Here is a 14,704-nt window from a genome sequence, read left to right as displayed (position 1 = left end):
CGTCGTTCTCCTCTTTCAAAGTTAAAATAACATAGGGGAAAAGTCTTCCTACCTTTTCCTCAATTTTACCGTTGTTTTTAAAAATGTCCAAAATGTTCTTCATGTATTTTTAACTGCTTTCTTCTTCTGTCTTGTAATTTTTGACTTTTAATTTCTTTTTTTTTTTTTTTTTTTTTTTTAGGTTTTTTCTTTTAAACTTTTTTTCCTTTTTTTTTTTTGTTGTTGTTTTGCTTTGTTTTTTATCTCAAAAAGCTGATGCTCCACGTTTTGTTTTCTTCTATGCTTTGAAATGACAGAAGACAGCCTTATTATCAACCTCCTTTTTATACTACTGAAAAAAAAAAAGAAAGAAAAAAAAGAAAAAAAAGAAAAAAGGAAAAAAGCAAGCAAACAAAAAAAAAGATCTTGTCAAACAAATCTAAGGGAAACTTTTTTGAAAATCTTTTGTGTTTTTATTATTGTTATTATTTCAGTGATTGCAATACCTCTTTGTACTGTAATGCTTTGATTCTCAAAGCATCTTCCTTGGCTTTTGTGCATTTTTACATGTTTTTCTATTTCTCTAATACTCTTTTTTCTTCCATTTTTTTGCATCAGTCATGTTTTTTGGTCTTTTCACTGAAAGGTAGAGCAGATTGATTGAACATTTATATTTGCTGAACCATTTGAACCATTTGTATTCTTCAGAGAAAACATAGTGAGTCTACCCCTTTAAAAAAAAAAAAAAAAAAAAAAAAAAGGCAAAAGTCATGGGTGGGACAGGTGCCTGTAATTTTGCTTTATCCAATGATGTTGTTCCAGTTCCTAGTGGTCCTCCTCGCAAAGTCGAGGTAGAGGCTGTCAACTCTACTGCTGTTAAAGTGTCATGGCGCTCACCTGTACCCAATAAGCAGCATGGTCAGATCCGAGGATACCAGGTCCACTATGTAAGAATGGAAAATGGAGAGCCAAGGGGTCAGCCCATGCTGAAGGACATCATGCTGGCTGATGCACAGGTAACTAGAGCATCACATATTTTAAGTGTTGTCATGAATACTTTCAGTTTTCTAAACAGCTATTTAGATCTTTCCATATTTCATTCTACTAGCTACATTTTTTTCATCTCATCTCTTTCCAAAATATTTACATTTAAAGATTCTTAGACTAAACATAGTCACCCTTTTGTACAGGCATATACCCGAAGCTATGTCATTCTGCTGGTTCCCATAAGCCTTGGGACTTCTTATAGCTATGCTTAGAGCTGTACAGACAGAAGTATTTGGGCAGGTCACAGCCAATGGAACAAAATTTGCACTGATTAAACCACCCACTATTTATTTATTTATATGGAGAGCCTAGAGCCAAATCTCTACCTTTCTTAAACCACTACTATTGTATTTCTATCATAATTGTGTATACCTAATCACAGAGTTCAGAAGACATGAATTTATTTTTGTGACCTTAAAAAGCAGTGAGGTATTTATGTTTGTCAGTATTCATATTAATAGGTTTGATATGTGAAATTGCATATCTGTTTTATAAATTATAAGACATGATGGAAGTCTGATAACATTAAGCTTTAATATTGTCAGCAATAGAGTTTCACTGATTGGAATATGCTATTACTCAAACTGAAAGTTCCCAAGGCTTCTAGCACTGGAGTTACAAGTCAGTATGGAAACCATTATACCTCTTGCAACTAGGTCAATTTAAGGACTGCAGATCCTAAGAAATTAAGAAATTTAACATAAAGAGAAAAATTCTACGCTTTCATTTGAATATATAAATTTATTTTGGCTTCTTTTGTTGTTGTTTTCTCATTTTTTCTTATAGGCCTAGTTCTAATTTTTAGCTTTGTAGCACCACTTTGAGATCAGGTCTTGTGTGCACACCATTTTGCTGCCAAGACAATTCTTTAAGTGTTATCTCAATTCCCAAAAGCCATTATTAATCATTTGCCTCCCTGTCTATCAATCTCTACTTAATGTACTTAAATAAAATGTAAATCTATTTCTCAAAATTTAATGTTCTTGCAGATTAAATTCAGTGAGGAGAATGATGGAAATGATTTTGAAAGTAGGAAGAGAAAAGAGAGAGGAGGAAGAATAAAAAATCATTCTGCACTTTAGTTCTCTCCTTTCTTGCTCCGGTTTGCAATTTTAGCTTCTACATGGCAGCAGTATAAAATCATTTTAAATGCTGGAATATTAGAAGGGAAGTCTAGGTGTGATATTGGAGTTCAAATATTATATAGCCTTTGTTCCTTTTATTCAAATTCGGCTTTGAATTGACATTCAAGTTAGTCACCTCCTTTCTCCTTTCAGTACTCCTCCCTTCATTTATTTTTATGATACATGATCAGGGCTTGTACAGAGTGCAAAGACCTTGACTGTATACGACCTTGGTCTGGTTAGGTTTCAAGTCTAAAAAGTCATGGCATTATGCTATTAATAAGGCATTGAATTAATTTGGAGAAAATAAAGCATATAGTCTGGTAACGTGATTAAATAAACCACATAGAATTTAATCTTGTCTCTGTGGCTTTTGCTAATACAATCCATCATAAAATATTAATATGTGATACATGAAAATTCATTAATTTTTCTGTCTTTTAAGGAAAGAGAGATAGATGTTTTTTAGAGGGGAGCAGATGTGGAATTAAAAATGCCTGGCCTGATTTCATTAACCACATTCTACATGAGTCTACACAATTAACTTAAATTCTACACGATTTTTCCAGACATCTTACTTAATTATTGTACTATTAAGAAGAAAAGATTAACTCAACCAGGCTACATATTCTTTTCACTTCTTTTGTTTTTCTTTCCAATGTTCTTTACTCTCAATCAGTGGGAATATGATGATACTACTGAACATGTGAGTAGTTTTTGACTGGCAGAATAAATTTGTGTTGTTTTTTTGTTTTTTTTTGTTTTTTTTTTTTTTGTTCATCTCATATTTTTCTTGTTTGCTTGTAGCCTCCTTTAATTTTTCAGATTATTATTTTTTTCTTTTGTCATGTGTAAAGATGCATGCACCAACATTCGGATTTTTTCCTGTATGGCACTTCTTTTTTCCCCTCAGCAAGAGGAGTGGGGATTTTTTGTTGTTTGTTCAGAGAATTAGCATGATCTTGAAATTCACATAAATGGTTTGTGTTTTCTTATTTTTAGGCTGTTACTAACCTTGCTTCACAATTTCCTACTTAAAAAATGCTGTTAGAATAATAAAGCCAGATTGGTTTGGAATTGCAAATAATTGAAAGCTTCTCTATTATTTTGAAGTGTAACTTTTATTTTTGTAGCTAACGGTTGAAGTTAGTTGTACTTCTTTTTGGATAATTCAGTAACTGTATTAGGCATGCTAGCATTAATGTCAAAAGCCCTGCATTGTTTATACCTATATTCTGCATGTCTGCTCTATCCAAGTCAGACTTCTAAATGACAGCACTACATGCAGTCGTATCTCTGTTACACCATGAAGTACAGCTTGTTTTAAATGAGGATGATAGCTTCATCACTGTTTAAAAAAGGTGATTTTTTTTTTTTTTAATTACTATTATTATTTTATTTTGCAATTTTATCCTGCTCATATCAGTTTGAGAGCCCCTCTGGCAGAAGAAAAATGTGTATTAATGATTTTGGATTTTAGGCTCACTTCCATTCTGAGATAGATTCTAAGGAGCAGGGTTTTGGTGGTGGATTGGTGTGTTTGTTGTTATTGTTGCTCTTTTGGTCTGTTATTTGATTTCTGTTGGTGTGATTTTTTTTTTTTTTTTTTTTTTTTTTCCTTGTTCCTACTGCACATTAATTTGTTATTCCTGCATTGTTAATAAAGGATGGCAAATAAAATGCCAAGTTCTTTCCACCTCTGTACTGAGCTCGTAGCCAGTATCTGGAAAAATCCATGTCCTGTGGTTAGTTTGATCCATAATTCTTTATATTAAGTCTTATGTTTGATAAATACGTATACCATCTCTCTGAAAGCAGTGAAATTTAACATAAATACATTCAGCATGTGAAAATGCACAGGAGTAATCTAATGGTCACAGACTGGAAGCAGATGGGTCAAGAATTTATGACCTTTTAGTTACTTGTAAATACTGTCCTTTTATATTTATATATGAAATTATTTACATTGTGAGTATTGAGTCTCAACTTCCTTTGCATGCCCTTGTAACATTCATCTCAGATGGCTGGCCTTGAAGTCACCATCGTATGTGTGTGTGCGTGCATGTACTAGCCAAAAAGTTGTTTGTTTTATAGCTGCTTTTTCTTGTCATATTTAGTCAGTGATCCTATTATGGTGTTTTAGTTAGCTCTTCTAGACTTTAAGACTGAATTATTTCTCAAGCTCTTTGAGATCTTTAGATGTGCATTCCAACCAGCAATATAGACTGAAAATAAAGCGCTATGAGACTAGAGAGGTTTTCTTACACAGCTGAACCACAATGACATTAGAAATATGGATACAACTCCAATGTACTTATTCTGTAGACACTTTATAACTATGTCAGTGCTGTCCTTTAAATGTCTGAGTTAAAATATGTTTTGTTTCTACATATGCACACACTTCACAATATCAGTAAGGTTCCTCTGGCAATGTATTTCATAAGGGCTTATTCACTGTTCACACCATTTAGACACTAACCTTGCGTCTTAAACTACCTGGAGCATTCTATTTAAAAGCGTGCTTTAATTTTTTAAAGAAGGGAATTATTGCACTATTTTACACATAAGTCTGTTGACATTCTCAAATGCTTGCTTGTACTTCCAGTAGCACCAAAGCATGTGCTGTGCACATCATATAGAAATTGTCTTAAAGATTCAGTACACTCCCAGAAATCAATCAATTTTTAATATTTTTTTCTTGTTTAATTTCTTCTTAGGAAATGATAATTTCTGGACTTCAGCCTGACACTTCATACTCCTTTACTGTGACAGCCTACACAACAAAAGGTGATGGAGCACGCAGCAAGCCAAAACTTGTATCTACTACTGGTGCAGGTAATATACTAATAAATCTCTGAGCAAATCCTTATGCTTGCCTTATTTATTTTTTTTTTTATACTGTGGTTTGAATGTTTCCTGTAGTGTAGAAAGTGTTAATAAGATATAGGTTTTCCTCTTTCAGTAGTTGACCTCTGATTTATTTATATGAAAACATAACTGGTGTCCTCCTACCCCTTTCTCTCAGTTCAGAAAGCAGACAAAAAGTGGCATTTGTGCTTTCTAGCAGTTGTTCTGTTCTGATTGGTGGCTTCCTGGAGAGGAAAAAATGAAAGATGCAGAGCTGAGAAGGGTATTTGAAAAATCTTTGGAGGACTTTCCTGATCTGTGTAAGGAAAGCAATGCCATGCCTATCAGTAAGACATGGAAAGAACCTGAGTGCCAGTAGCTCCCTTCCTCAGAAGAATGTGATTAATAAGACAGAGAATTAGAAAATAAATGAAAACCCCTGAAGACAGAGTCAATGTGAGAAATAAACGGTGGTAAAATACATCATGCAACTGTGGACAGTGCATTTGATCACAGGTGGCAAGTATTCAACCGTATGCTAGGTTCAGCTTGTTCATTTGCCAGTGGTGGAATGAACAGAATTTCTTTTGTAAAGAACTATTTTTTTTTTTAATTGAAATATTTTGCTATGGAGCAGATTAGACTAATGATGCTACTACAGCATTAACGTAGTGGTCACCTGTTTTTGTTCACAGCTTGTGAGTGTCAATCTGGTGGATTTTCTAGTAGAGTTATTCCATTACAACCACATGGAGCTCTTTGTATTGCATCTAAGTAGTGAAGTATTGCCCACACTAATATGTGAAGTGTGTATTTGCATTTTATACTGTGTGACTTGTGCTTTAAATTCATTTTTAAAAATGTATGTTGTACTAATCCAAGCAACATCTAGGTCCAGTTTTATTATCTGTCTTGAAAAAATCTCTATCTTGAAGTCTGGTTGCATATCAGATTGGACCATCCAGTCATTACTCTTGATATATGCCAAGCTTCCACTCAAACCTCCTCCTTCCTGAATTCTTGTGGTCTGAAAATAATGATGCATACTTCCCAATTTCATGTGAACTTGATTGAGTAAAAGTAGCACTTAATCCAAAATCTTAAAATTCAGTATCAAATTTACATAAACACAGTTACCTTAACCATGAATTTATAAACATAAGTATAGGCTTTGCAAAACCGCTTGTAGAATTTGAAACTCCTATGTATTTTCCTCTCATTGATAACTCATGGTTCATTCTTGTAAGATCTCTGATGTTTCTTTAGAAAATTAAACAAATCCTGAAATTCCATGGAACACTAAGTGACTAAAAACCAAGAATCAGACATAGTTTTAAATGTCAGTCATGTTACACTGTTCTTGCCATTTGTTTCACCTTGTGGATAAGTAATCCCTGTTTCTTGTTTCTGAAGTAAAAGCTAGTTACCATTTCTCTCCTTCCTATCTTCTAGTTTATATCAGCATCTTTACTTTGTTGTTACAACCTGCTGTGGTTGATCCCACATTGTATTGAAAATTCAAACGTAGATGATTGAAAAGTGAAATATTACATACAGTCAAAGAATTTCTAGCTCACTTGCTTTCTGTGATAATTCATCACACAGAAGGAATAATGCATTAATATCGGGGCTTGTGGACTTGAAGTAAAATCTCCTTCTTCAGATTCCATTTTATTTTTACTTCTTTTTTTTTCCCTAAAAATTATACATTTACATATTAAAATAAAAATGTGACGGGTCTAACTTTCTAGTCTACTTTTAAAAGTATAAATCACGTGCAGATATATAAATATATAGTATATATGAAAGGTGAATATGTGTTTAAATGTTTACTGGACAAGCTTATTATTCAAGACTTAAAAGCAGTTATTCAGATAAAAACTAACTATTCATCTGATCCTGATCTGTAATATAAATTTTCATTATTAGACAGGAAAAAGTCACTGAATGTAAATATCTACATTATGGTAACTGCAGTTATTAGTAAAGTTAAGAGAGCTCTTAATGTTTTCATTGCAAAGTGTGTTTTTATCTTCTATTCATTTTCTTGTCACGGTATTAAAAACTGAACGAAAGAAAAAATATTACTGAACATACTAGGAAATCTAAAATTATTAGTGAAAATTTGATATTATTTACAAGATAATGACAACAAAGAAGATACGACTTACTTGTCAGTGATATCACACAGTTTTTTTCTGGACAATTAATTCAAACTTTAGAGTCTCATAATGCAACTGCTTGCCCATTATGTAAAATTTGCTCTCTATACTGCACAACAGTCTTGAAAAAGAAAATAAATTCTAAAAAGAGCATGGCCAGCAGGTAGAGGGAGGTGATCCTTCTCCTCTACTCTGCCCTGGTAAGGCCTCATCCCGAGTACTGTGTCCAGTTCTGGGCTCCCCAGTACAAAAAAGACAGGGACTAAAGACATGGAAAGAGTCCAGAGGAGAGCCACAAAGATGGTGAAGGGCCTGGAGCATCTCCCCTATGAAGAAAGGCTGAGTGAACTGGGTCTATTTAGCCTTGAGAAAAGACGACTGAGAGGGGATCTAATCCAGGTTTATAAACCTGAGGTGTGGGGGCCATAGTGGTGAGGCCAGTCTCTTTTCAGTGGTATGTGGAGACAGGACAAGGGGAAACAGACATAAGCTGCAGCATAGGAAGTTCCACATGAATGTGCGCAAGAATTTCTTTACGGTGAGGGTGACGGAGCACTGGAACAGGCTGCCCAGGGGGGTTGTGGAGTCTCCTTTGGAGATATTCAAGTTTTGCCTGGATGCCTACCTGTGCAACCAGGTGTAGGGAACCTGCTTTGGCAGGGGGGTTGGTCTCGATGATCTTTAGAGGTCCCTTTCAACCCCTACAATTCTGTGCTTCTGTGATCTGTAAAATATCAGTGTTTCAAAAAGATCACAGTTCCTTTTTCTACCTCGTGTGTGTGTGTGTGTGTGTGTGTGTGTGTTTGTGTAAGAGGAGAAAATATTCATGGAGACAGTTGGCATAGAGCATAGCAGCTAATGGAAACAAGCTATTATCTTAGTTTATGAAAGGCAGCTTGAATATTCCTCTAATGGCAGTAGTATGCTGTCACAACAAGCTAATGTAATAACAGTGATATGGATGGATGGATATGACTGTGATTTGGGTGGCAACTTGCTACATAGTTATGAAGGTTTACTTCAGTAAGTCTGAAAATATATTTTTCATGGACATTAACTTCATTTAGAATTTTTTGCAAATTCAGGGATTGTAATCTGAAGAAATTTCAAGACAAGGCAATTTCATGACGCTTTTATAAGTAAGACTGTAGAGAATCCTGCATTTTTCTCACAAGACATTCACAAATGATTCTACTTAAAGAAGATACTAACTGCATGTTATCAAGGAATAAAAAAAAAGAGATCAAAATATTTTCTTTCTTAATCATAGAATAATTTGAGTTGGAAGGAACCATAAAGATCTGTTCCCATTCTGCTGCCCTGAACTGGGACGCCTTCCTCCAGATTTGTTTGTTGAGACTCCCATTCAACCTGGCCTTAAACGTCTACAGTACTGAGGAATCTACAAATTGTCTGGGCAATGTGTTCCAGTGCTTTCTATCACCAGAGTGATGAATATAATTCTTATATCTAATCTAAATCTACCCTCTACACATTGTCCTATCACTACATGGCAGTGCAAAAAGCCCCTCTCCTGCTTTCTTGTGGGTACCCTTTAACTACTGGAAGATTGCTACAAGAGCAGCCTTCTTTTCACCAGGCTGAATAATCCTAACTCTCAGCCTGCTCTAGCCATCTGATCATCTTCATAACCCTCCTCTGGTCTCATTTCAACAAGTTCATGTCATTCTCAGAGTTCTGTCTATCAATTCTATGATAAAGATCATATACTTCTCAGAATCATATAGGCTTCATATTAAAATTTTCAAAAATGTGTACATTGTTATTTACTACTTAAATCACAGCGTGCGTTTTAATGTTCTTTGTATCTTCTGAGCAAGCATTAATTTCTTTATCTATACATACTATCAAAGTAAAAATTAAGATCCACCACTGTGGGGAGAGGAAATAAAGGCAATGTATCACATTAATAAATCTCAACTTTCAGTATTGTTTCTTATAGAAAGCTGAAGGAGTTATTCTATGTGTGGACTCTTGTTCTCTTTTGTATGCTGCAGTAGTTTCAATAATATTTCTACTGCAGAGACAAATATAGTCGATTAACATCCTTCATAGCCTTTTCTTTGTTCAATGAAGGCTCATAATAAAATAAGGTAGAACTGGACAGAGTTTTATTTAATGGAAGTGAAAAATTTCTAGGAGTGTATCTGCAGGTGGGTTAGGCATTTAAAAGGAAGGGTATTTGGAAAATTTGTAAAAAACCAGCTAGAATTCAAGATCAAGTAGAAGCAATGTCAGCATCAATTGTAGATATAATGAGGAAAGATATTTTTCTCAAGCCATGCTATGCCATTCTTCTGTCCTTGCTCTTAATAAATTTTGGAATGGAAGTCAGAAGTTCTGACATTAGTTCTCTGACATTCAAGCAAATCGGACTCTTAAAAATAATTACACTCTCAAAAAAAAGTTTTAATGTCTAATGTGGGAATCAGAACTCGTGGTGCAACAATTGCATTCACATGAGAAAGATTCAAATGTTCTTTAAAATCATTAGTCATCATGGAACACTATTATCGTGGCAGTACTACTAAAAACCACTCGTATTTCTTGACCTGTTAGATATTGGCACTCAATGAACAAGAAATATCTGTATACTAATGGATTTGCTCCATCATCAAATATTTAATTGTAATAGAAACATATTTTTAAAATAGAAATATTTCATTAATATGTACATATGAAAACAAATATAAATAATTGTTTGTTTGTTCATAATTATATAACAGAACACAAACAGTTAATGAAATAAAGTGATACCATATGAGCTGTAGAATACCGTGTCACACATCAGCAAAGAGCAAATTTAGTCCTCTAAATTGAATGGGCCCACTGCATTTATTGTCTGAACCTCTTTAAAAGATGAATCAACAGTTTGACCTCTTAGGCCTCAGTTACAGATTTGAACCTATCTGGTGTGCAAGCATAAAAGAGTTTCCTGTATAGTCTTTCTTCTCCAGAAGAAACCCAGTTCAAGTGCACAAAAATTTGACTTTCTTCCTACAGCATTTTATCTTTTAGTGGCAAGAACGCTGTTAGACATATTAACAGACTTTTAATTTCCCTATTGTTATTACTGCTGCTACAGGAATGACAGATACGTACCTTGGATTATTTAAATTATTGCTTATTGCAATACAGTTGTATTTTTTAAATAAGGACAGAGACATTCATAAGAAGATGTTTGTTTGAAGTTTTACTTCTTGATTGATGTTTCTAACTCCTGTGCCTCTTAATGTTCTCTATATTTATAAAGGAACAGTACAGTATTTAGAATGATAAGTGAAGGATACAATGAACAGTAGATGACTTTATTATCATAGTTCACCATACTATATGACTCAGTAGTGCAGGAGGCAGACATTATTTCTTTCAAAGGTCACTATTTGTGAAAGGAAGAATGAGGAAAGAGAAAATTATCCATATTCCCGTTAAAGCTAGCCTCAATAACTTTATGTGCAGTTCTGTTTCTATTTATCATCTTTAAATAACCTTCTGCTACAGTTCCAGGCAAACCTCGTCTTGTGATTAGCCACACACAGATGAATACAGCTCTAATTCAGTGGCACCCTCCTGTGGACACCTTTGGCCCGCTGCAGGGTTACCGTCTGAAATTTGGTCGCAAGGATGTGGATACATTTACAACCATGGAGTTCTCAGAAAAGGAAGATCACTTCACAGCTACAGACATTCACAAAGGAGCTTCTTACGTCTTCAGGCTGTCAGCTAGAAATAAAGTGGGCTTTGGGGAGGAGATGGTTAAAGAGATTTCTGTTCCTGAAGAAGTACCCAGTGGATTTCCTCAAAATCTCCACTCAGAAAGCTCTACTTCTACGTCAGTTCAATTAACTTGGCAGATGCCACTCTTGGCAGAGAGAAATGGCATTATCACCAAATACACCATCTTGTACAGAGATATCAATGTTGCTTACCAGCCAGTAGAACTCCCTGTTGTTCCTGCTGATACCACTCTGACACTTTCTGGCTTAAAACCAGATACCACATATGATGTAAAAGTACGTGCCCACACAAGCAAAGGGCCTGGTCCATATAGTCCAAGTGTCCAGTTCAGGACACTACCCGTGGATCAAGGTAGGATTTGTCTGCTTATGGCGTTGACCTTTAAAGGAGTATCGGTCTTTGGATATCAGTGTTTTTGAAGCTGTAGATAAAACTGACCGGCCCATTCATAAAAATAGGTTCAACAAACACAAAAGGTAAAGTATGTAAATCTTAATATGTTTTGGATGCCTTAGAATTCAGTTGTCCTTTGCCAAACAAGTTCTGGCTAACATCTTCACAATTTTTACAGGTAAGGAGAAGGTACATGTTGGATTGTCATTAGATAAGAGTGAGAATGACTTAGAATGTAATATTTAGATGTACACGAACAGGTAGGAGAACTGAATTAATTTTGTTTTTTTGACCCAAATGGAAAGCTAATACATCGAGGTAGCTGTGGAAATATGACAAAATCTAAACTCCAAGATATTGTTTACATACAAAATTTCTTTTTTTTTCCAGCAGTGTTTGCAAAAAATTTTCATGTTAAAGCAGTAATGAAGACTTCAGTTTTATTGTCTTGGGAGATTCCAGAAAACTACAACTCAGCTTTGCCTTTCAAAGTAAGTTGCTTTTTATTTGATAGAAAGTAAATAGGGAAATTAGAAGCTAACATTCAACCACTTAAGTACTTTACTGAATTATGTGTATTTGTTTTTGGTTTTTTTTTGTATTATAATATTGAAGAATGCAAACTAATCAGCAACATTGAACCAAGCTGTTAAATGAAGTCCTTTGGCTCTATAAACTTCTTGTGGTAATGTTTCAAAGTCAGATTGGTGGTACTTGTTATGCATGGTATGAGCATCTTGCTAATTTGTGGTTCATTGCAATCTATATTTTAGACTGAACAATGAAAAGAGAATAGTTTTCTTTTCACTATTTTTATGACCATGAATTCCTTTTGACTTTTCATCTCCTCAAATTCGTAACAACTTATTTTTGAACTCTGTTACTCCACTGAGTATGGCATTAAGATAAAGAGACTAGATCCAGATCTCAGTTTGGCCTTCATCACTTCTATGTGACTATTCATGACTTGTCATCTCAGGAAGTGGCCAGTAAAGAACAGTACTTTATGAACTAAAAGATGCTAAAACCTTTCTGAATATGAAGTATGACTGAAGTAAAGAAAGGTACTTTAAGAAAAGTGTGCCTTGATATAAATAGTTGATTTGAGCAAAGCTACTGCTACCTGAGTAAGTGAAATTGGACTTCAGCAGTGCTTACTCTACATTAATATAGTGCATTTTTTCTGCATACAAAGAACATTTAACTGCTGTAGTGAATTTAGTAGTATCCTAGAACTTAAACTGCCACTTGTGAGTGTCATTTTAAATTTATAGCGAGGCAAATTCCTGAATTAATTGAGATATCAGTTGCCTTCCCTTAGTAACAAAAATTTCACTGGATTTATACATTAACTTAGATCCTTTATGATGACGGCAAAATGGTGATGGAGGTTGATGGACGTGCTACTCAAAAACTGATCACTAACTTGAAGCCAGAGACATCGTATTCATTTGTGCTGACAAACAGAGGGAACAGTGCTGGAGGTCTTCAGCACAGAGTGACAGCAAAGACTGCACCAGATGTGCTTCGCACCAAGCCAGTCTTCATTGGAAAAACGAACTTAGATGGCATGATAACTGTGGAACTTCCAGAAGTACCATCAAACGAGAATATAAAGTGAGTGACTTGATGGCATTGATAATTATTACTATTCTGCTAAGAAAAACTGGACGTGTAATGGTGTACCAGGGCTTTCATCCCCCTAAGAGTACGAAGTTCAGCTATCTGAACTAGAAGTATTTGGACTAACAGTGAATATTAGTTTATCACTTAGCTGAGTATGTAGTAAATTCTGGTTGGATATATAAGTGGCAAAAAATATAAAAAATACATTCTAGTTTCTAGTTGTTTCTTAGACAATTTTTTCTTTTTCTCTGTTAATTCCAAATAGTAATGAAGCCAGCTGTGTTTAGAAAAATGTATCCTCATGTACAGAATGGGTAATCTATCTGTGTAGGTTTGTGCACCTGCACACGAAATACTAGATCTTATTCCAGAATTGTGTGGAACTATGAAGGGCTGTTACTGCACTTAGGTTATTTCAAGTGATTTCATTATGAAGTTTGTTTGTTTGTTTGTTTTTAAGACAAAAAATTCAGATCCTCTCCTCTCGTCCAAGTTTTTAAAAAAATAAAAAACAAAAAAAAAAAACAAAACAAAACAAAACAAAAAAAAAAACAAAAACAAAAACAAAAACAAAAAACCAGCAGACTTGGCTGAATGATTTGACAGAGTTTGTAGAGGTTAGTTGCATTTGGGGAGAAAAGATGCTGGGAGATTTAGAAGAAATAGGACTTAAGAGCTGACAGAACTGTGTGAACGGGGATCAGAGAAGACAAAGAAGATTTGGCAAGAAAACACGAAGCACTGTACAATCAGTGGGTGTTGCTGTTATTGCTGGTCTGTAAAGTTCCCATCTGTAATGTAAAGGACATGGGGAAGAAAATGAGAAAATCATTAAAAATTGTTGGAGATTTCACTTGCCTTCTCTTTAGTGCATTCCAACTGGCAGCTCTTTAGAATGTTGCTCTCCCTTTTCATTACTGACTGAGAATTTTGAGGCAGGTGAAATCCTGAAATAAATGACTTTGAGACAGTAAAAGGATGAAAACCTGAAAAATGTAGCCATTAGTATTAGATTGAGTAAGGTTTGGTCAGTAACAAATGCAGCTAAGGAAGACTGAGTCAAAAAAGATTTATGAGGCAGAGCATTCACAGAGGAAAAACTTGCAGTGTTGCTGGTCAGACAATAGAAGGAGATAGCAGTGGAATGAGTCAATGGTCTTTCTTATATGTAATATAGCTTAATATAGAAAAGCAAACAAAAAAAAAATTGATGTGTCTTGGGAATAGCATACCGATGCACCTAAATATTGAAAGGAAAATTCTGTCATGTTTAGACATCCAGTGTTTGCTAGAATATATGAAATTATAGGGATCTTGTAGGGGAAGAACAACTTCATTTAAAAAACAAACCCCACTGTAACTATTGCACAATTGCTGATCTTTTTTCCTCTATGGGTACATTATATACTAGTGGTTATATTCATCCTACACTGAGAATGTTTCAATGATACTAATTACATTGAAGATGAAACAGTTAATTATTTGTCCTAAAGGATTATAGATGAGATGATAGATTATATGAAATTGAGATAGATCAATGAATGAGATCGAGAATAGTGTTTTAAGAGCCTTTAAAACTTACTGAAGAGAAGTAATTTTCATTATCTTAGTGTTTGATGATGATACAGAGTAGAAACTTAAGCAGAGACCACAACGTGCTTGGTCAGTTGGATCTCACAACGGAAATATCAAAGGAAAAATGTTTTTCTTTTTTCCTTTTTCTTTTTCTCTTTTTCTCTTTTTCTCTTTTTCTCTTTTTCTCTTTTT

General features: G+C 34.5%; 1 protein-coding gene across 1 annotated transcript in view; it reads left to right on the top strand.

Annotated features, from left to right (window-relative positions):
- Nucleotides 1-14,704, top strand: part of PTPRD (protein tyrosine phosphatase receptor type D) — a 278,606-nt gene that overhangs the window by 149,129 nt on the left and 114,773 nt on the right. The window contains exons 11-15 of the mRNA XM_042826904.1: nucleotides 802-995; nucleotides 4,868-4,985; nucleotides 10,682-11,269; nucleotides 11,702-11,802; nucleotides 12,669-12,928. Coding sequence (XP_042682838.1) covers nucleotides 802-995; nucleotides 4,868-4,985; nucleotides 10,682-11,269; nucleotides 11,702-11,802; nucleotides 12,669-12,928 — 1,261 coding nt within the window. The remainder of the gene's footprint in view (nucleotides 1-801; nucleotides 996-4,867; nucleotides 4,986-10,681; nucleotides 11,270-11,701; nucleotides 11,803-12,668; nucleotides 12,929-14,704) is intronic.

The sequence above is a fragment of the Centrocercus urophasianus genome, unplaced genomic scaffold (assembly GCF_019232065.1).
Source record: "Centrocercus urophasianus isolate 14NV4802_14NV808 unplaced genomic scaffold, USGS_Curo_1.0 seq_27, whole genome shotgun sequence".
NCBI lineage: Eukaryota > Metazoa > Chordata > Aves > Galliformes > Phasianidae > Centrocercus > Centrocercus urophasianus.
The sequence above is the reverse complement of the archived record's forward strand: the minus strand, read 5'-3'. Positions and strand labels throughout refer to the sequence as shown.